At 36.6% G+C, this 24,355-nt stretch overlaps 1 protein-coding gene across 1 annotated transcript in view; it reads left to right on the top strand.

Annotated features, from left to right (window-relative positions):
• Positions 1 to 15,380: 15,380 nt before the first annotated feature.
• CNTNAP4 (contactin associated protein family member 4) overlaps positions 15,381 to 24,355 on the top strand; it is a gene marked incomplete at both ends in the record, with an annotated part of 195,152 nt that continues 186,177 nt past the window's right edge. The window contains one exon of the mRNA XM_084225161.1: positions 15,381 to 15,477. Within this exon, the coding sequence (XP_084081287.1) occupies positions 15,381 to 15,477 (97 nt within the window). The remainder of the gene's footprint in view (positions 15,478 to 24,355) is intronic.

Here is a 24,355-nt window from a genome sequence, read left to right as displayed (position 1 = left end):
AAATGGTTTTTTTTAGTGAATCGGGACATTCTCATCTTCCCAATATTATATTCATGCATACATCTAGCAGCAGTTAGGATAACATTTCTAGTACTGAACCATAATCACAAAAATCCTGATGAAATCTCCAGAGTTGGGGCTCTCTTGAAATCCACTATAGCCTGTGCTATACAAATGAGCGCAGCAACTATTAACACTGGTACTGCCAAAAAAAGGAGAAATTTTCACCTATGAGTTTCATGAGCTTCCACGGAGGAGCACTGACATATGAAAAACTTGCTTCCAAGCTTTGAGTTTTCCTACTAGGTACAAAGTTTTCAGTTTCCTTTGGATGACTTTTTCAAAATCTGCTTCAGCTTCTGCTTGTTCCAGATGCCTTTCTCATATACCTCGTTCTAGCTCGGTCTTTAACCTTCTGCAATTTATTATGGACATTTATCCCTTCCCCATTTCTCAGTATATCCAGCCTGTGTTGGAGAACAGGTTTTGCATATACTAATCTCAGACATTGCTAGCTCTGAACTCATTGCACAGAGTAATCTCATACATCAGGTCTCTTACAGCTTTTGGAAAATTAAAATTTCTTAAAGCCTCTAGAGACTCAAACTTGATACAGAGAATCAGCTAGAACAAGAGAAGTTTCTTTGGCTGTGGATGTCACCGGATAACAGAAACTGAAGATGAAAGGAAATTGAAAGGAAATGTTTTATAAAACAGATGATTCAAAACCCTTGCTTACAAATTTGACAATTCTCAAATTAGAGGAGTTATCCTAACAGATTTAAATTCAAGAAAGAGAGGGATAAGGTGCCATATAGTCCTGTCAGACATTTATGTTGTGCATGTTTGTAACATGATTCTTCTTACATTCTGGCAATGGTTGTTTCTAGAAACAATGGTTACTTCAGACATCATGATACAAATATCAACTTGGATCATATTTAATTTGTGACATTTCATTTTTTTTCATTTTCCTTTTTTTATTCATGTCCCACATAATGCTTGCATGTTTTATTCCAATATACTAATAATTGTGCTTTCTATACAGATTGAATATACAAAAAATGCTAGTAAATAAGTAAAGCAGACCATGTGACAGAGGGCACAATTTTTTTAAAATGATGCTAATCTTGTTGCTCAGTAATCACTCAACAAAGGTAAGCAGCTCTTTTTCACACTGGCAACCTGTCCTGAGGGAATCTTCCAAGGATCAAAACAGAGGCCAAAGATTTTAATATCTTAATAGGAGATCTGGATCATGGGATCAAGTGTGGGGATGAAATTTTGAGGCTGCTATAAAATCGAGTGAGTAAGTAAAAATTTCAGCACCTTCAGGGACACCTGGATAGGCTGCAAGAGTGGGCTAGCAAGAACCTTATGAAGTTCAACAAGGACAAGTATACGGTCTTGTTAATTAAACCTGGGAAAATACAATACAGAAGCGCAGCACAGGCTGGGATCTATCCAGTGGGGCAGCAGCTCTGTAGAAAGGGTCCTGGGTGACCTGGCCAACAACAAGTTCAATATGAGTGAAGGGTGGGCTGCTGGGGCAAAGAAAGCCAGTGGGATGCTGGTCTGCATCAGCAGCAGAGATAAAGAAGTTATTGCCACACTCCACTCAGTGCTTGTCAGGCCATACCTGAAATATTGTTTTCAATTTTGATCTCTGCTATACAAAAGAGATATGAACAGGCTGGAGAGATTCCAGGCAAAGGTTACAAAGCTGACTAAAAGACTGGGAAATCTGCCATGTGAGGAAAGACTGAGAGGACTGGATTTGTTCAGCCTTGAGAAAAGAAGATTCAGGGGAAACCTTATCACCATGTTCCAGTATTTAAAAGGGTGGTTACAAAGAAGATAGAGAATCCTTTTTTTACAAGAAATCACATGGAAAAAACAAAGTTAGTGAATATTTCAGCACCTGCAGGGACATCTGGATAGGCTGAAAGAGTGGGCTAACAAGAATCTTTTGAAGTTCAACAAGGACAATTATGGGGTCTTGCACCTGGGAAAATACAATCCAAGGTACAAGTTAAACCTGAAGAGATTCTGATTACAAAGAAGAGAAAACTTTAAAATGAGAGCAGTGAATTATTCCCATATTCCAATATTCCAATATTGGACACTTTTGAGATTCAGCTGGACCATGTAGTCTATATTACGCTGGTGTTGGACCATGTAGTCTACATCATGCTTTTTCCAGGAAAGGCTGAAGCAGATGGTCCTCAAGCTCCCTTCCCAACTGGGTATTCTGGTATTCTATAAATCAGCTGAATTCTATCTAGATTCCTTTTCCATCTCAATTAATTGCCAGCCTTCTTTCCCTGAGAAGCTTGAACTTTGCTTCTACAGTAGAAAGTAAGAACAACATTTTACAAACATTATTGTTCTGTGTCATCAGCCAGCCTTTCCTTGAAGAATTGGAGCCACCTGTGAATCTGACCTACCAGCCCTGAAAGTTCACCTACACAAGATGGTTCAAAGCTGTTGTGTTTATTATACTTGGAAAGATTCTAGAGACTTAAATTAAAATGAGAGGCCATGAATACTACTTGCTAATTCCTTCCTTTACTTCTTAAGGTACAATTGTTCTAATAACTACTTTAACTAAAATCTATAAGGTTTTCTGTACTTAGCTTCTGATTTTAATGCTGTTTTAGCAGATTCAATTGTTTGACTCTTAAAACAGAAATATAATTTGTTGGCTCTAACTACTATAAACTTGTTGCACTAATAACCTAGTTGAGGGCTCAACAAAAACCACCATGAAAATGTTATAATGTCCTTCAGTCATATAATCTAAGTCGGGAGCAAGTCTACTGGAAGTCGATTAATTATGTGCATTTTTATATGTAGAACCAAATAGGCCTTGCTATGGTGTCCTCAAAATATATGCTTTTATAAATATTCTGGTCTAAAAACTCCATTGGAAAAACAGAATGAGATCATATATATGGTTAATGAATTAATTTATTTTTTAAATAAATTAGAAGAAATTTACATTTTGCAGGCTTTTGCAGTCTCCTTTACAGAACTTTGTTTTCTTTTTGGTAGGTTTTTCATTTTGTTGGGGGTTTTTTGGTTGGTTTGTAGGTTGCTTGTTTTTTTGTTGTTTGCTTTTTAGATTTTGCATTTTTTTCAACTCCTCTGTTGCTCTTCCATGTGATAGTACTATTGCATGTATTACTACACTATTTACTGAGCTTAATTCCCTTGAAGATAATTCTGAAACACAGGAGAGAACCACAAAATAAAGAAAAAATAGCAACTTCTCTTACTGTCTGTTGTAATAAACCCATAGAAGGAACCTGTAAATGAGGGAAGCGAAAAGTGAACAGATTAAGAAAACTGAACATAAAATATAGTTTGTGGCTACCTAAGGTGTAAGTTTGCAAAGAGGTTGCTTTATGAGACACAAATTTTTATCACAAGTACTGTGTCCCATAAATATGAGGCACCTTCTTCTACATATTAATGAATCTGATTAGTTAATCTTCTTATCAGGTTCTCTAATTTTTTATAACAATACCTAAAATACAACAACCATAAAACAAAGACCAAAACAATACAAATCTATTTTACCACAAAAATAAGCTTTTTTTTCTGAATTATGCAATACTAAATTTAATTTTATCTGATATTTAAATAGTTTCACTATTGCATTATCCATGCACTTCATAATTAACAGTATTTTCTTTTTATATACATTGCAGCCATGAGAAAATACCAGTTATCTATATATTTTAAAAGGGGAGGGAACTAGGAAAGGCATAAGGCCCAATTCCACAGCTGACATAATATGAAAGCTAATTAACAAACCTGGAGCCTTTCCCTGGGGATTGTTTCTGCATTCTGCATACAGCAGCACTTCCCAGAAGACAGACCAAATCCATGATGCTTGTGGGGAGTTCAGATGCATGTTTGCTTGATTTTTTTCTCATTTTTTATGGGCCAGGGAATCTTAAACTACTTTTCTGACAATAGAATAGCTTCAAAAAATGAGAAAGACTGCCTTCCACCATTGAAAATCTATCCTTTAAGAAGCTGAGAGACATGGCTTTAATTTCTGTTGAGGCTGCGTGGTGTTTGCCACTCTTGGGGCAATATATAGGCCATTGTGAGAGAGAAAAGTTAGAATGCCTGGGTGTTTTTACCAGTAGTGCATTAAATAATTAAATTCCTTATATATTCACCAGACAGTGGCTATAACTGCCCTGTGAAAGATGCAGCAGGGAGAATGCTGTAATTATGGAGGTCAGCCACGTTTGAGAAAAATGGTTTGCTGCTCTGCCCAGGAAGACAGATGTACTATGGTGATTAAAGGTGATATCAAGAGTAGTAGGTGGCTGTGTAATTTGGGATGGAACACCTACCTCATGAGTCTGTGCTGCCTTTCTTTTGATCTTGCCTAAAATGGCTCAGACTTATTCAGAAAAGCTGTGCTAACAAAGAATACTCCATAACCTGAATTAGATTAGCACCAAATTTATTGGCTTATGCTTCTTCTGTTATCAAAGATGACTGAAATTTTCAAGTTAACTAAATTCCAAAAGCTGAAAAATCACATATAAAGCAATGCCAAGATGAACTTAGTTATTTTAAAGTAGTCAAAACACCAAGAATATATCAACTCCTTGATATCCTAGACCAATAATAATTAAATGCCATAAGTGGTAACAGAAATAAAATCACAGGCACCTGTCCTGAAGATGTTAATCTAGGTATAAAAGGTTATTCTTTTTATTATTACTCCACTTTGAGTCTGTTTTCTACTTTAGTAAAACTCCTATTAATAGCTTTGTGACTGAGACTGGAACACGGAAAATATAGTCATGTGCACAGACATAAGAGAGATAGTTTTGTATTGTTTTTGTTGTTTGCAAGTATTCTAAAGTTCTAGCAAGTAAACCAAATGAGGTAAAAATGAACACATTCTTGAAATATATGATTTTGTTGTAAATTTTGAAACCAGATCCATATAAAGGTGTCATAAGTCATCAACTAACTCTTTTCTATCAACATATTAAGTGCAAAGAGTAAGCGTTATTCAGATGAAGTTATAAATCAGTTAAATCTCATTACTCTGTCCTCAATATAAAGTCCCAGGTTTCAACTATCCCTGTTTCCCATATAGGTTATATAAGAAATAAATAGCTTATTATCATTTGCATTCAGTATGTGCATGATGATGTTGCATTTTAAAAGACAGTGAAGCCAGTTGAATACATAATTTGTTTCTTCCCTATTATTAAAGCATGAAATAGCAAAAGAAGAGAACAACTATAAAACATATTGAACATGACATATATGAGATTAATGTCTGATCATGTACAACATACAAATGAATGAGCAGATTTGTCAGTATACAACAATGTTACTTTTTTAAACATGGACTTTATAAAAGTAAAAAGTCCTATCCTTTTATAATCTCTGTCAGATTTTCAACATAGGGACTTGTATTACACTGGATATGCATTTAAAGTTTTTAAAGAGATTTCAGAAGAAAGGAAAGAAGTTTTGAGGTGAAGAAAAGTTTGTATTGGCAGTATAGATGACTTTCACTGTGTTGCTCTTACTGTATATAAGAAAGCAGGACTGGGGATTAAAGAGAGTATAGAATCTCTTTCTTTTAATTTTCATTAAAGTTGGAGAGTTTCTGGGGAAGACAGCAATGGATATGTTCTGTAGAAGCTCTAGTGATGTCAAATTAAACAGAAGTAAACCTAAAAGTCTTCTCTTTTTTTCCTGTGTTTCTCAGAATTTTTAATCTCAGAAATACATGTCCAGTCTTTGCCAATGTGTGCTTCTGAGATTGTGATAAATAGAAACAAAACTGTACCTGATTGTTTTGGCTGACTCTAACCAATTTTGCAAGTACCCTTGCATTTCTCTCCAGCATGACATAATTAATGTTTATGCTTGTCAGTCTGTCTGTTGCTTGCTTACTTTCTTCTATAATTCTGTAAAATCTGCATATTTCCTAACTCTGTTTAGTTTTTAACTGCACTAGCAGTATTGCTGATATCAATAGGGGCACACAAAGCTCAATCAAGGTTATATTACAGACAAATTGTTCCCTTCTATGGGAAAAGTGCAGAGAAAGATCAATATTAAACCTTGGTTTGTGGAAAACCCAGGGCATTAGCTACCGCTTCAGGAGGGATAAATGGAAGAATGGAAGGCCTAAAGAACATAAGCTTCCCTGTAATTGCATCAAGTGTGAGGATCTGAAGGGAATCTTGATTCCTAATGCAAAGATACAGATGCTTAGCCTCTGCAGCACCCTTTTCAAGGCATTCCTCTGCTTTGCAATGTATAAGGTATAGTGGATGCTCTGCTGCTTCCAGGTTGAGTATTAGTTCTCGCTTCAAACCACACCAGTCTGGACTCAGAAGTTAGCATTGTTTCAAGCAAACTGCAGTGGCAGCGTGGCAAGAGCAATTAATATATAAAGACAGGTGCTGCCTTCAGAATGAGTGTGCATAGGGTGAGTATTGAGCACAAGAGCAATAGGACAATACTACATGACACAGTGTATTAAAACTACTGGTTACTTGCTTTTCTTGTGTTTTTGTTGGGTTTTTTCCCCAGTCTTGGGTGAAAAGTTTTGCTGGCAGTAAGGATGGAGTAAAATCTGGGATAATCAGAAGTGCCTCTGTCTGATTCATTTACATGTTGTTTGTCATCCCAGGACTTTCAGATGTTGTATCTCAAAGCCGTATGAGATTTCCCCTGAGATTAAACACAAAAAAACATAATTCCCAAGGATTTCTCATTCCCAGACAAGAGCTGGTCTGGGCCCTTAAAGCATTATTCAGCAAAAAAGGCAGTGCAAACAGGTGAGTGAATTTGTCCAGTCAAGTCTATAAGAAAGCACAAGAATAAGGTTTTTTCTTTTTGGTTTTAAATAAAGAGCATCAGAGAAGACAATTGCTCATTTTACATTCAGAATGAAACTGCATTTGCAAGAGCTTGATTGCTCGCTGATACGGATGGGGAGAACTACTCATGTGGTTGCTAATCTTTCTGTCACTGCTCATATCCCAAATGTCTCTCCCTCTCAGTGTCTGTTTCATAATGAAATAAAGAAAGACTACTTACCTGAAACACACCTCCAAAGCAATCTTACACCTTGAAGAGATAATGATCATATTTACCAGCTAGGCACTGGTATTAAGAGTTTCTCATTGGATCATGTGATGTTTTTATATATATATATAGACACACACACACACACACATATATGCAAAATATTCAGGCCAGATAGTTAGCATATAATCCCCATAGACATATAAAAAAGAACAAAAAAGAACATATTTTGATTTTCCCTTTTCTGATGTCTGCAAAATAATATCTAAAACAGGGAGAAAAAAAAATAAAATTAAATAATTTCCCTTCAGAGAATTGTGTGTATGTTTCAATGCATTGAACAATGTCAACAACTGTTAACCTACAGTATGTAGAGTCTGACCCTGGTTTGTAAAATACAGCCCAGATCAATGAAACATTGGCTATTTGCAGCTTACTCTCAGTGCTGACAATGCAGGTGATACCTACTCACTGAATTCAGAGATAGTCACACTTTTGAAAGAGCTGAGTCCCATATTTTTGATCTTCTTCAACTTGCAGAAACCTGTTTACTACCTTTCTTCTTTTGTATTATCTCTCTGTTACACATTGCTTCAACAAAGCACCAGATTAGTATCCTAATTCTGCTGTCAAATGAACAATTTCACACAAATTAAGATAGAAAAGACATATTATATGCCTTTTTCTCCTAACATGGTGGAAATAAGGCTTGCATAAGTTAAATCTTCTGTTGCACAACAACTGAACACTTGACTGCTTTCCAGAGAATTGATAGATTTTGAACATGAAATAATTACATATAACTAAAGCCTTGTAGAGCTGATTTTTAAGCAGTCAAAAAAAAGAAAGTCACATAAACAATTTCTTTGTGTTTACCTTCCTAATACTCCTTCTTCAAGGAGAGCACATTCTTACTTCAAGGAGATTTGTAATTTGCATAGGGAAATAAACCCAGGCTCATTATGGAATCATAGTTTCATGACTCTTGCTTTCCTGGCAATGAAATCTAGGTTTGATATAGAAAGAAATACAGGAAATATCTCAAACAGAGAAATACAGAGCTGAGCTTCACTTTTCATACATCAGGTAGACAGACATATTGGAGCTCCAGGCCGGATGCTTTGTAGTCTTATTTATACCTGCGTTTGTAGCTGTATCCTTGGGAATGATGATAGCAGACAACTTCACAGTAAGCAGCTTCACCTGACTTTGAGGTGCCTGAAATCTCAGATTTCAGCCAGACAATTAAGCTCCCTATGTGATGCCCAGGGTATGCTACTTGAGAATGAGAATTATACCAAGCCAAACACTCGCTGAGCAATGACATAAGTTAGTCTTCATAAAGCACTAAAGAAAATCTTAATTCTCTATTTCTGTTGAAGGAAAATATGTAAAATAGAAGTCACAGCCCAGAGTCTTCTTCAAGATTTACTTGACTCTTTTGGCAAAAGAAGCAAATATTATACCAATATTTGAAAACATTTGCAGACCATCTGGGGGTTTGCGTCCCAATCCAAGGCATGGATCTTGGGTTCTTGGCTCTTCACCACTCTTGAAGGTTTTCAAATTCGTGTTTTGAAACACTGGTACACAGCATAGGACAGGGAGTCTCTGTATCCCTTGGTCTTTCAGCTCAGACTGCTTGGCTCTCACTCCATTCCCAGCTCAGAAACCTTCCTTTTGCAGGTTACAATTGATCTCTCTTTTTTTTTTTTTTTTTTTTTTTTTGTGGCTCAAGCTAAGCTTATATTCATCTCAGAGTTGGCTGATTCATCTAGGATCTTCTGCTTCCAACTAAAGAACTAACTTACAGCTGGTGTGATCAATATCAGCCTCGGATAACGCACATTCTTGCATATTTTACTACTGCATGTCCTCTAACTTTTCTTTGGGAAGGTCATCTGTGTGACCTTTCCTACACTGAGTGCATTTTCCTAAAAATCTCCCAAATCATAAGCCCCACAAGCCTGTTCCTGCTTTTTTCACTGTAGCCATGAATGAGTACATTAAACAAGGCTTATACATAAATGACACTTTTTTCCACCTTTCTTTCCTGCCTTTCCTTCTGATTCATTGCTCACATGCTTTCCTATCCTCCATCTTTTTTACATTATCAAAGAAACGTCATAACAGTATCATACTCATATGCATCCAGTGTCAAAAATTTATATTCTTCCTTTAGGAAGGAATCAGATATCAAAGAAAACTATGAGCTTTGTATACTATGATTTGCCTTTGATAAATCCATATTCTATTTTATGCCTTCACTGTGCCTTTCTAATCTCCATGCCTTAAAGTAGTCTGTCCTTCAAGACACGGTCTAATTAGGAAAAAAAATTCAACAAAGTACCTTAGCATCAAGTCCTTCAATACTGTTTTCTTGCTTCCTTTTATTATTCACACATTTATTTCTACAAATTACTGTGAATAACATCCTTTTAAAAAATACCCATGCCACATGTGAGATGTTAAACATACTTCCTAAACACTGTTGTTGTTTTTTTATTATTATTGTTGTTGTTATTATTATTACTGTTGCTATTAAAACTCTTCTTACTGTCACTATTAAATACTTAGAAAAATATTTGAGGCCAGTTTTGTTTAATGCCTTCATCAATGACCTGGACAGGGGAAAAGAATGCATCCTTTGTAAGTTTACAGGCGATAGCAAGCTGAACAGGAGTCTTGATTTGCCAGAGCGTGGGAATGTCCTGCAGAGGACTTAGGCGGGCTGAATCAATGGAATAAAGACAACAGCATGAGGTTCAACAAGGTGAAGTGATGTGTCTTGCACTGGGACCACAACAAACGCAGGCAGTGCTACTGGCTGAAGGCAGAGTAGCTGGAAAACTGCCTGGCAGAAAAAGGCCTGGGAGTGCTGCTCAGCAGAGACTGAACAGGAGCCAGCTGTGCCCAGGTGGCCAAGAAGGCCAATGGCATCCTGGTCTGTGGCAGCAACAGCGTGACCAGCAGGGCCAGGGCAGCCTGTGCCCCTGTACTCAGCACTGGTGAGGACACACCTCGAATTCTGGGCTCAGTTCTGGACTCCTCAGTTCAACAAGACATTGAGGTACTGGAGCATGTTCAGAGAAGAGCAGTGGAGCTGGTGAAGGGTCTGGAGCATCCTGTGTAAAGCGGCTGAGGGAACTGGGTTTGTTGAGCCTGGAGATGTGGAGGCTCACGGGAGACCTTACCACCTTCTACAACTGCCTGAAAGGAGGGGGCAGCCAGGTAGGGGTCAGCCTCTGTCCCAGGCAACCAGTGACAGCAAAGAAGGAAATGGCCTTAAAATTGTGTCAGGGGCATTTAGATTGGGTATTAAGAATAATTTATTGACTGAAAGAGTAGTCAGCGTAACAGACTTCATAGGAAATGATGGAGTGACCCTACCTGAAGGAATTTAGGGGCATGTGGATGCGGCACTTGTGAACAAGATTTAATAGCATAGATGTCAGTACTGAGGTAATGGTTGGACATGATCATCTTAGAGGTCTTCTTGAACCATAAGATTCTATGATTGTGTGTATAAGTTCGTTTTCCAGTACCCTGTATTTATTTCCTGTGTTGGGAGGCACCATACACAGAGTGTTTATGATGGAAATAATAAAATTCTTGACTGTGAAATGAAAGGGGCTAAGAAGAAGCATTTTCACAAACCCTGAAAAAAAGTTGCCCCCAGGATTTTCATGGCACCCTTTCAGGTGAAAAGCCTGAATGGTCAGACAGTAGCAGCAAAAGAACTATCTGTGCAGCCACAACCTTCAAACACAGATTCACAACAGTGCTAAAGGCACGAATTCTTCTGTAGGTGCATGGATCCATGTCTGCTCTGGCTTGTGTTCTGCATCCCATCTGAGAAAAAAAAAAAAAAAGGTTTTAAATCCTTAATGAAGTCATTAGTGTAGGTGCAATAAATGTAGTTGCAGTAAGTGGTAAAATGAGCCATACACAGATGGTTTCCATTCCCTCCCCTTTTAACAAATACAGCCTAAAAGGAAATTTGTAGCTTTGCAATAAGACAAACTGTGCTATCCTGACCCTAGTGGAAAATAACAAACCAAAACAAAAACCAAAAAAACAACATTGCTAAAACTAGTAGTTATGCTACCCTTATTTCTGAAAATCAATTTTTACTCTATGTCATACCTACTATATAGAGATCTATGATTTAAAAAATACATTTAGCAATATAAGGTGGATAAGAGAATTATTTTTTTCTTTAAAAATGGCTTAAAAACATTGAAAATATCACTATTAGTGTACCTGGCATTATGTGGTGCTGTTCATTTATTTTTGATTTATATTTGTCTTTGAGCATTTCTGCTCTCTGCAGTCTCTGCAGACAATTACAGCAGTGTTTTTCTGCAGGGTTAGGAACAGTACTGGGAAGATTTTCCGTGATCATGAAAGAATTCGGTTGCATTAAAAAGACACATTCTCCAGCTGCACGATACGACTAGATGCTGTAAAGAGAAACCTGTAATGCCAATACGACTGCAGCAGGTGGCACTAGAAGGAGGGTTAACCAAGGCCATGACGCAGACGAGGGACCAAGGAAACTAAACAGGAAAAGATGAACATAAAGGTTTAAAATTTTTATCTTTATTTCTAGCCTCCTGAAATAAAGTTGCAGTGTCACTGTTAGTTGGATAGTAAAGTGAGCTTGATGGAGCTGAATTAGTGAAGGGCGAGGTGAAGAAGGCAGTAAGTGAATGGCTAATTTCTAATTTGGTTGATGTCTTCGAATGAGGAATTTACTGGAAATAAAACAAATATTCTCAGTTAGCCAGTATGGGTGCTGTTGAATTTTCATACTTCTATTTTTGTGCTTTGCAAGCAAATTATTTTTTTGTTGTTATTAAATAATGTGTATTGGGTAACTGTGATACACTGAAAACAAATGTCATGTTGTGAAGTGGATTTTGTACCAGAAACAGAAGTGCTTATAACTGTCCTTTTTAAAATTGGTTTACAATTAATAAGCAGATCACCATATTCCCAGGAGTATGGTTATCATGAATTTAAAAGTGCTCCTTCTTTAAAGACACAAAGTCACAGTGTAAATAATTTAAAGAGTAATAATTTCTGTTAGTTTTTGTCTGCTAGAAAAAGGACCTCACTACAAGGTCCTTCATTTGTAAATGAAGGCTAGCAATACCCAGGTCAACTAATTAAACTTTTGAACAGCTAAACTTTGCAGATGTTTTATCTGTAAGGATTAATTTGTAACAAGACACAGTTCTTCTGGGGAATTTGCAGTCTTTCTAAAGAATACATACATGAAGATCAAATGGGAAGGATTCCCTATCAAATCAAGTGGTCATAATGTTTCATTTCAAAGGCAAATAGAGTGAGTAAGTTTTTTAGTGTTTGGGGGAAATGTCAAAAGTAAGATGTGAGAAGAAAAATGAAACGTTGGAAGAGTGGGAGAAATTTTAAAATTACAATAGGAAGGAAGCTTGTAAGAAACAGAAAGATTTGTCTGGGTTCCACAAAGAGGAGCTCAGAAGCTAGTGAAAAATCTGGACACTGTATGGAAGAGAAATGGCAAACGAGATGCTGGCATACGGAGATAAGATTATGTGAGCAGAAATATTTCACGGATGCAGGAGAAAGATAGATGCAGAAGGAAACAGGAGGTTGCGATGTTCTGTGTGAGTCAAGCTATGCTATTTTATGCACTTTGCCAGTGCCAGATATCATAGATTCATCCCTGGATAAATAGATGATTATCTTGATATTCCAGATACAAAAACTGTATAGACTTCAGTAATTCTGTCTGTCCAAACAGAAACATATGTACATGTTTTGGCATACCATTTTATCCTAAGACCGGTTTTTCCATTATTATAAAAGTACATTATATCCATTTGTATATTTGCATGCAATTCAGTCAAAAAAAAAAAAAAAAAAAGCAGAAAATTCTATGACCTTTGTCTGTTAGATTTTCCTTTTTGGTGACTGTAAGCTATTTTATAAGACAAATATTTACCCACAATGGCATTGGCCTTTTTATTGAATTTGCATTACATTACCAGAATAATAATTCTTTCTGATTCAAAGCCCTGGGGATCTCAGAGCTAATCCTAAAGAACATCATTACATTGAAAGTCCTTGCCAAGATTTTATGTGATATTTGTCCTATTTTTAAGCATGAAATTTTGTCTAACTGCAGAGTCAAGGACCATCTCATGGGATATTCTTTAGAGATGGGATGCAGCTCATGGAACATTTTTATGCTCATATTAATTTAGTTAGAAGGTCAATATTAACTCAAGGAACTATATAGCAAAGGAATCCAGCTTCTAGACGGTGACTCTATGGTTGTACTAAACTCTGGAAACAGAATGTAGAATTTAAAGGTTGATTTAGGAGAGCTGGAAGGCAGGTTATGATTCACATAATTTTTAATACAGTTTCTTCATGCATTTTTGTTCAAATAAAAGTTGACATGGAGAAGTGGAAGGCCAGCTGCATAACAGATTATTAACTTCACTTGAAACTTTCTACCCAATATAGCAATTTAGAAATAGGTCTCTTTGTCTCAATCATGCTGATTTTCAAAAGGATGTAACAAAAACCTGCTTTTCAAGTTTTTTGTTTTAGTTGTTTTGGGTGTGCTGAAATAAACTTTTGTAACACCTAACACACTTTGGCTTTGGTAGCATGAAACCAGAACACATTTTAATTTAACTTCTGTAGATTAATAAGGGTATCCTTCAAGAGGTGAGGAAACTGATTTAAATAATCAACAAAAATTCAGAAGCTATGGGAGCTTAATTCACGGTTTGTCTCTATCCCACAGGTATTCTTGACACCGAACAGTTCTACATAGCAATTTTCAGGAAATTCTGTAGTCTCTGCAACATGGAAGAGAGAGCAGTCAGCAACATTGTACCTAGTGTCTAACCCACACACAGCAGTATCACTTAGGATGAAAAATACTGTTGGTACATAGGAGCTGCTAGATAGCTCACATGAAGGAGGAAGACAAAGTTTGGACCACTGGGCTGAATATACAAATGCTAAGTCTGCTTTTCATATACCTCACAGTCACCAGGCATGCAGTCTTGTACTGTCATAGTAATTTCTGCAAGAACATAGATAGTTCATACAGCATAAACACTGCAGAAGCAGCAGTGATGGAGCCATTGATGTGGCCCTTTAATGCAGCTTTTACCCTCAGTAATGTCATGAGTTTGCTAATACGCAGTTATTACGCGGTTATTACGCAGTTTCTCACACTTGCGAAATAATGTCGCTAGAGTTAGCATATACAGTAACTCAGCCTGTTTTGCAAAAAACCCACAAACAAACAAACAGAACCAAACAAAACCCCAAACCAAAACCATACACTTTTAGGATATAGTTTGAGTACAATGATTTAAAATACCTCCGAAGCGCTTTCTTAAATGAAGCTGTTTCCCAAACACAAGCAATAGGAGGGTTTAAAGAGAGCTTTGTGAAAGTATAGGAAGCAAAATGCTCTATGTGGTATTTGGGGGCTAAAGTATTCTGGGAAAGACAGGTGCAATCATACGTTTATACTGTGTTTAGGTGTTTACTCTTAGGAGTTGAGAACGTAATTCTTTAATGCCAGCACTAATAGCGATAAAGCCCTCCAGGGACAGTGGTGGTGCCTCTTCCCGAGGGGCAGTCAATCATTCCCTCCTCATGTAAAGGCAGCCTGCTCAATTTACTCGCAGGCTTAGGCTCTCTCCTACAGGCAAATCGCTTTCCTTTAAGAGAGCAGAACTCGCAACGCTTTTGCAGCTGAAAGTGTAAAAAAAGAAAAAAAAAAAAGAAAAAAAAAAGGAAGAAAAATTACTCCGCCGGGAAAGGCTGATCAGCACGCAGAGGCGCAGGCAGCGCGGGCAGCGCGGGCAGGGCGGGCAGAGCGCGGCCGGCGGCGCTCGCTCCCGTGCCGGCCGCGCCGCCCGGCGCCGCCCCCGGGGCGCTCGGTGCCGCCGCCAGGGGTGTCCAGCGCCGCGCCCGCGGGCTGCCGGCAGCAGCGGCGTGCCCAGCCCGCCGCCGGTGCAGCCCCCTGTGCCGCCTGCCAGCGGGGGGAGGTTCTCGCCGCTGCTCCTCGGGGCTCGCTGCTGCGAGACTGAGAAGCAGATCCGGAGGTGTGCGTGCGTGTGCCGGGAGATGCGGAGCGCGTTTGGCTGAGGTGCCTGGCCCCTGGGAAGCTCTGCGAGAAGAGGCGGAGAGAGGCGGTGGGAAGGAGGCAGGAGCAGAACTGAAGTACAGCACAGCTGTTTCCGAATACTCTGGTTCTTTTGGGTGCCTCAATGATTGTGAACATGGATTCTGTCACTGAAATCTTCTTGAAGCTGCTCTTTCTCCTGTCTGTTCATCGCCAGCACATGGCAGTGGCAGGGAATAAATGTAAGTATTGCATATGATTTAAAACTCAATCCAGAGTGTGTTGAAAACTTCTGGGATGATTTTTTTTTTTTTTGCATTTGGAATAAATATCATTTTTGAGATAAACATTTATACTTTGAAATCATGACACGAAGCTGCTAGCTTGAAAATTTTCTAAAACTCTTCTATAGATATTTGTCACGAGTCTATGTACAGAATGTTGTTTATAAAGCTTACTGTTTAAGAGTATCTGGAAGCAGCATTTTGCTAAGGGATGCATGTTCAGCTGTATTTTCATTTTTTGTTTTCTCTTTTGAAGTGCAGTATTTTCCAAGGAATTTTGTCTTACATGGAAATTACTGGCAGACTTCTATTGTTCAATGTTTCTATTGTGTAGTGGATTTTAGCATTTGAAAATTTTGAAAGCTGGTATCTGCATATCCTGGATTAAGCTGACACTCAACTTGAATGGCAATCACAGTGCAGTTCAAAAGCAGTAGAAATGTAACAAGGAAAAATGTGGCTAGCAAGACTTTAAGGTCTCTGCATTGATTGCTTAGGGAGTATTGTTCATGCATGACTACAGAAGAGAATGATGACAGTTACAATAGAAAGTTTGGTTTTTTGGGTTTTTTTTAATGAGCTTGCCAGTGGAGTGGTATCCCAAAATAAAGACCATGATTACAGTTTTAAGGACAATCTGCTCTCTAAGAGGCAAATCATATAGATATATAGATATATAGTTAGGTAGATACACACACATACAGACATACATATATGGGTATCTGAAAAATCTGTTTCTAGTATTGAATAAGGTTAATTACCTGTAAATTAAAAAAGAAAAAACTTATTAAATAATTAAGTTTCAGGGCATTTATAATTCAGTAATAGAACTGAGTTATTCTTGTTCCATTTGATTCAGCTTCAATAAGCTGAAGGATTTAATTTTGTGTTCCGTGGTAGTGCAGTAGCCTAAATGCCAGATGCTCATAACCTGAACTGAACATATTTTCTCCCCTTCCTGTTAAGGCACTGGTTGTGCATCATAGGAATGGGGAGGGCTGAAGTAATGATTCTGTGGGAAGAAAGTGCATGCAAAGCAATGAGGAATGTTCAGGAATAACCTCACCAGCCCAGTGGCAGGGGACAGCTCCCTGGAAACATTTGAGCAATGGCAGAGAAGTTTGAAGTGCTCAATGGATCTATAGCCTAGGGTTTTGCATATGGATGGTTTGTAAACTAAACATGCTCCCATGAGCCAGACATTCACACTGCAGCACCAAAATGATCTTGTGCTGTCATTCAGTAATGATATCTCATTTGATACTCAAGTGCATAGTGTAGCCCTAAACATGAATACTAAGTTCCTCATGTTAAACACTCTGCTGCAATCCAGTCACAGCTTTAATTCTCTTCATCATTCTGCATTGTACAGTTTATGAATACATCCATTTTCACAAGACCATGATAATTGAATTGCACATTAATAGCATTTGGCACTATGCACGAAACTAAATCAGTTGCTTACAGGGAGGCATATTAAAACCATTGCAAAAAAAGACTTGCAGCACACAGCAAAGCAGTAAAGCACTAGAGGTCACTCTTACAATTTAGGAAGCAAGGTTTGAGGAAGAGGCTCAAGCTTCTTTCCAATATAGAATTCTGAAGGATGAAACAAATCAAGTATAAAATATGTTCACTAGTGGCTTTCTCAGATACAGCTCAAAACAGGAAAAAATCCTGTGTCAAATGTTTGAATTGAATGAACAGATTTTTTCACATTTATGCTGTTATTTATAAACACAAAGTATTTTTATTTAGAAATAAATCCTAACAACTATGTCAAAACACTCATCTGAATTGAAAATGCAAGAACTCTGCCCATGCTACAGACAAGATGTCATTATTATGGGAAAAATAAATTAAATTATTTAAATTAAACAATGAACAATAACATCTGGAGAGAACTTGGCCAGCCTAATGCATATTGTTCATTTTCAATCTCTAATCTGGAAAAAAAAATCCTTATGTATCTATTGTTTTGGAAGTGAAAATTTCTGTAGGAGAGGTAGTTTGTTTTAAAAGTGACAGTTTACATCTGAAGTATTATGGTATGAATTTTGTTAGCGTGTTACAATTCAAAAAAATTACCTTAGGAGAAGAGCATTTTCATGATTAGTGATTATGGCAGATCCGTGAAGGAGCCACTACCGACCTACTTGAACTTACTTTACTCCTTTCTTCTTGTGATGTTAACCAGGAATTTAAATCCTTTTCATTAGTTGTTAGGTGCTTCTACTCTTGGCATTAATATACTTAGACCCATTTACAAAACCAGGAAAGTTTGAATGTTTTGAATGAATTTTGATAGCTAGATTTTCCAGTAGGCTGCCACCCGTCAAAGACAACAGGATGGGGTTTTAATTTTTGCTCTATATAAATATATTTTTATTATTTTAATTTTATGTTTTTTTCTGTAGTAATAGATCCTGAATACTTAAGTTTTGCTTTGCCTTTAAGGCCAGCAGCCAGTAAGAAATGACAAAATTAAAGACCTTTGAATTTCATCTTGAAGCGTCATTGGTAATATTACTAAGTCAGTTGACCAAAGAAAATTTCCTAGATCAAAAATTGATGTGTTTCAAATTATTTCTGTCTTAAAGAAATCGCAATAGTTGTCTTTTGAGTAAATGATTTTGAAGTTCTTAGGTTGTCGGGAGCTAACAGACCTATTTTAATATTTTAATATTATAAATTTTCATTTAAAATACAATTTTTTTCTAGTGTCTTATTTTGTTTGTTTCCCCTGAAAATGAACATTGACACTTCCAACCAAGATAAGTAATAACTAATGCTGAAATTCCAAATATTTTAAAAGTTCTGTACTTGTGCTGCTTAGAGCTTTCCACTACTTTCTTCCTCCCAAAGAATTGAAGTTCCATTGTAGTTGAAAGAAGTTTGAAGTGCACAGCCTTAGTGAGTAATTGTATAAGGTCAAGTGTGAGTTTTAAATGAACGATTAAGGCAAGTACTGCTGTAAGCTTTTGCCACTGGAGCTGTGAGACATTTTTATTTTATTGGTAACTGTCTCTACTGTTGTAAATCAGCAAGTTACTAAATCATCACTTGAGAACCTGCCAGAAATTGATACTCCAGTAGGTGCAGGAGCTTTTTTTTTAAACTCTCTAAAACAGAAGTGTTGCAGGAAATAAAATTAAGCCCGCTATACACATCAAGTCAGCTGTGACTAAAAATTATTAAGGGAAATTGTTGCAGTGAATGGAAGTAAAGAGGAATTGGGGAGTTTCCATGCAAATTCTCACTTCTGCCATACCTACTTCTCTGTGTTAAAACTCCCCAGTTTTACAGAAGCTTTCATGAATTCAAATTCAAATCACATGTATACCATGATGATCACAATTTCTATAAGCACATAAATTTTTATTATTGTTATTACTACTACTACTACTACTACTGCTACTACTACTACTACTACTACTACTCTTATAACTGCTGTTGCTTTTATTTTACATAACAAGAATTTCTCATTAATGCTAGATTAGAGGACCTCTCTAAAGATGACAGAGAATGACTATTAATGAAAATGAAGTTTTCAAAGAGAGGACTGAGTGAATACATACCTTGATTGTACCATCAGATGCAAGTCATTGTACAAGAATTACCTGCTGGGAAGGGATTACTTTCTACAAGGAAAACATTGTTTATCAGTTTTGAAATTATTACCATTCTGATGTTAATCATTGGTACCAAACAGTTCCATGGAGTAACTGACAATTTTATGGAACTGCATTGAAAGGATACTGAAGTGCTGTTTATCGAAAACAATTTAATTTAAAATGTAATTCTTTTACTGTTAGTTTGTGTTTGATGTGAACTGGAGGGTAGGAGAAAGTAGTCCCTCCCTTAATTTTCTTTTATCCTCATTAATATTTATTTTCTGTTTATTATCGTCTATCTCTGCTATGAGAGGGCAATGGAGAACTCATCAAAGATCAGGCCATCTCTGGGCAATTATTTACATGAATAAAACATTACAGACATCTCTGGTATATTTCACATGTTGTTTGTATAATGACATCAAAAACTTGCATCAACATCAAATCTAAACTAATACCAGAAGGAAAATCTAGCTTTTTTTTTTTTTTTTTTTTTACTTTAAAGGCTTAGAATTCACCCAAAAGCCTTGGATTGATTACACTGAGTATAATCAACAATTTACATCCCATTGCTCCAGGCTTTAGAATTCCCATGAATGCACTTTTTCCTGAGCCCAGTCAGCAGGATGGATGGAGCAAACTTCATCATGATTGGAGGAGTCATGATTGGAGAGACAATTAATGATGTTCTCAAAGTATGATAGAATGAACCACAAGCAGAAAATGCAGTAGGATATATGTTAATTATTTATTACATTTGCTGTGTAGGTGAGGACATACTTTATTTTGATCAAATGCCAGTCAGAAGTTCTAGAGGAAGCACTGACTTCTTCATGTTTTCATAAATATTTAGTCATGGCCAATCTGCTTGCTTTCTTTCTTACGTTAAGAGTATGTAAGCCTACATCTGTGTTCATCCACAAGGAAGACAACTTCTGACTAGGACAATTTGCCAAAGTCTCACAAAATCATGCATGCTTCTTTCATTGTATTGTATATGAGGAACAAAACTCAAGGCATTTCTATGTTGCATTAGAAAAAAATGCACAAACTGATAGTTTGTCATATATTTATAGGTCTGTGTTGTTTTAACCCCAGCCATCAGCCAAGCCCAACATAGCTGCTCAGTGATTTCCCCACCAGCAGGTAAAGATGAGGAAGGGTAAAAGGTAGAAAACTTGTGGATTGAGAATAGTTGAACTTGATGATCCTCGTAGGTCTTTTCCAGCTCAGAATGTTCTGAAATTCTCTAATTCTGTGCATAGAAAAAGCAAAAATTACATATGCAAGCAAAGTAAAGCAAGGAATGCTTCTTCCACTTCCCTTGGGCAGGTAGGTGTTCAGCCATCTCCAGGGGAGCAGAGCCCCATCACACATAACAGTGTCTTGGGAAAACAACTGCCATCACTTCAAATGTTATACCCCACCCCTTCCTCCCTCTTCCCCCAGGTTTGTATGCTGAGCATGCTGCCATGTAGTCTGGGGTATCACTTTGGGTCACCTCTCCCGGCAGTGTCTCCTCCCAGCCTTCCATGCATTCTTCCTTTCCATTGAGGCATTGCAAAAAACAGAAAAGATTTTTCCTCTGTTTGAGCCCTGCTCAGCAATAACAAAAAAGAAAATCTCTATATTATCAACCTTGTGTTCAGCACAAACCCAAAACACAGCCCCATATCAGCCACTGTGAAGGAAATTAACTCTATCCCAGCCAAAACCAGCACAGTATATCATATGATATACTTGCCAGTACTCTGTCTACTGATTCATCTTTTGAAAAAACTTCAACAGTCTCACCTTCTAACAAGTTTAGCTGAGAAGAAATAGGACAAATATTCCCCCCCATCCCTTCTTAATCCTGCTACCTTCCCACTCCAAACAAGCAAATGAAAGAACAACTGAACAGTCAAAAAGCAATACATCTTTAAAATATTTCTTTTCTTTCCCTCCCAGATAAACCTGTGCCTTTGTGCTGCTTGTAGATCTGAAGTTTATTGTGCTGTATCACATAGGATTGTGGGAAAGTTAGAACTGCTTCTCAGTACTTTTAATGTTTAATGTTAGCTGCTCTCAACTAACAAGGTGATAACAGAGGTGGGAGCTGTGAGAGCCATCACTAATTCAAAGGGCTTTCCTTCCTAGAACACTCCAGGCAATTTTTTAAAAACAGTGAAGAAATAACAAGTGCTGAAATTAATCATGTCTGTGCCTGTCACTAACTCCAGATGTATACATTATTTTTAAGATGTTTCTGAAGTTAAAAAGTTAAAATTTGCTTTTTCCTCTGAGTTTTCAGTTGTTTTATGAAGAGGAAAACGTAGTGAAATAGTGAAAACAATAGCGAAAACATTGATTATTATGAATTTCTGTACAATTGCTTGTATTTTGCACTGTTAAGTGTTTTGTTAAATTGATCTGGTAGTTCTTAAGTATAAAATTTCTTTGTAACTTGTAATTTTGGCAGTCAGAGCCTACATGTGACTTCTAGATTAAAAATTGAAGAAGAGGTGTCTTTCTCAGTATACTGATATATATTAGATAAATATCATTATAACAAGGACTGTCTTTCTAAATTTGAGAAATAACATAAAACATATAGGAGAAACAGCATGCTGTCAAAACCAAAGTGTTTTGCTCTATTTGTTTGTAAACAGTGATTCATCTTTACTGCTAGAGTTTAGCCAGCTGTGGTTTGCTGAAATTTTACCTCTGCAATGTTTTGTATCTCTGTATTTTATCATTCTTACTTATTTGCCACATGTTTGTGTTTTATATATGTGTGAGTATCCCATTACAGGCTAATGTTATACTCTGTAGAATATAGAATACTCTGTAGGTCATCTATTACCACTCGAAGTTGAATCTGTGAAACACAGTGGAGGATTGGTGTCCAATTATTTTGCTTTTCAGAAGAAAGTTTTAAGTGTTTAGTACAAATTGGTATGTTGTTTTTTAGGAACCAAAATATTGTGTGGACCTGAGGTAATATCTATACTGTGTGTAATCTACTTAATGACTATTTTTAGTTCAATAATTTGAAAAGTGATTGAAATCCTGGAAACTTCATTTTAAGTAGATTAAAATTAAGAACAACAGAATTATTATTTAAATATCATACTAACTTAATAGGAAAGTAAAGAAAAGTGCCTCTAGGGCCTTAAGTCTCAAAGGATAAAGAAGAAGTATGGTTAGAAAATCGGTCCATCTGGGTAGCGGGTCTAATAACTTTTCATTAAGTAGTTCTTGTTATTTAGTTGTGCTCAAGAATAAGTTATTGCTTGTTCCTTACTGTTAGAGTGCCTGTTTATTTCTATGATATTATTTGAGCAATTAAAATGTTTTCATATGGAGTCTTGAGGGAAAAGTAGATTAGAAACATCATGTTGGAATATTTGAATTTATTTTTATTACTTAATATAATTTTTTTTTCACCCAACAGCTGAAGAAAATCTTTTTTCAAGTGTTCCTCTGTCCTCATCTAAATCTAAGTAGAAAGTGTTTTCAAAACTTTAGTTGTTTCTAAAAATAAGATGTTATAATTTTTTTTCCCAATTACGTTTAATATTTGCTGCTAGAAATCCCCATCTGTATTTGCTTGATCTGTTCAGAGTTATTGTGAAAGAATACCTTTATAGAAAACTCTAAAGAACAAAACAAAAGTCTCATAAAATACATGGTTAAACAGGGTACAAAAAAATACTATTACTCAGATGCCAGATAACCTCACCTGGAGAGAAAACAGAATATCTTTTTATTAAAGAAGGCCTGGAGCAGAGGTTTCCAACAAGACAGCAAGAATAAAACTTTTTGAGGGGAACATGCACTATAAAAATGATGTTCTTGACAAACCGAGTTGCATACAGGGAGCCCAAAACACTGGTGTAGTTCACCTGCAGCATTCTGCTGCATCCTGAGTTACATTAGACTGGATGTGCTCAATATGGATATTCTATAATTATCTGAACAATTTAAGGGAAGGGGCAAAGTTGGTTTCTTCAGTATTACTAATTATGGTAGAAGTTAAATGATGTGTTCGATGGGATACTAATAAGACAATACCAATTTGAAGCTCAAAGATTTTTGGAATTAGAAATACAATTATAGATTTTAGCAGGAGAAAGGAGAATTTCCTTTTTCCATTTATTTGCAAATATTGCTTACTTTTGAGACACAGGATTAACTTCTGTCTTCTGAAGAGACAGGAAAATGGGGATTTATCTCTATGAAATTAAAATTTTTAAATTTAGATATTTGCATCTGAGCTAAGTCCCTTTTTAATCATATGAAAGAAAAAAAGTGTATCTTACGTGAAGTCGTGACAAAGATGGAAGGAAGAAATCACATTCAAAGAGGATTTGCAGTATAAAAGTGCCATTTGGCTCTCACTACTGATTTTGACCAAATAAATAGGTAATCTGTATGCTTTGTAGACATTTACACTAGATGAGATGGGTTCCAATTCTGTCAAAATATCCTACTGTAAATAAGTGTTAGAAAAAAGTACACCAATCTGTATTGATTATCTTGTACAGAAATCACCAGCTATACCTAGCAACTCATTCATATTTGCTGTTAAGACTCCCTGAGTCTCCCTTTTCTGTGTTTGGTAATAAAGTTCTCCTTGATTTCCCAGGGGTTATGCTGCTGCCATTGCTAGACCAAGAAAAAACATAGGGACTAAGTGAGGATCTGGAAATGTCCTTCCAGTGAGACTGTCTTTCATTCCTCAAAATGTGAAATAGGTATTTTGACCATACACAATGTTCTGGTAAAGTGCAATCTCAATAAATTATATAAGCTGAAACTGACTGTTCTATCCTCCTGAGAGAGTGTGATCTTTCCACCCCTTTGATAAACCATGATTAAAGCTCCATTTTAACCCCAGATTTGTCAAAACTGTAGAGTTTTTTTTTTTCTTCTAAAGAAAGCATAGAGCGAGAGGCTCTGTTATGAAAAAAAATACCAAAACCCTACAGCATTTCTTTTCATAAAACAATAATAAATAAAAATAAAATTATCCTGGTACTTTTGTGGTTGCTTTAAAGCCTTTCTACCATCCAGACTGACTGTTATTTAGATTAGGAAGCTTTAAGCCAGTAAACTGTGGCTCTCAGTGTAATTTCCAATCAATGACAAGAAGCCTATCTGCTGTGCTGTAGTTTAGTTTGCAGTAGTTTTGTAATCATAGTGAGATTTACTTGCCCTTTTTTTTTTTTTTAAGAAGA

The sequence above is a fragment of the Fringilla coelebs genome (genome assembly GCF_963513975.1).
Source record: "Fringilla coelebs genome assembly, chromosome: Z".
Classification (NCBI taxonomy): Eukaryota; Metazoa; Chordata; class Aves; order Passeriformes; family Fringillidae; genus Fringilla; species Fringilla coelebs.
This window is presented reverse-complemented; position numbering and strand designations above follow the sequence as displayed.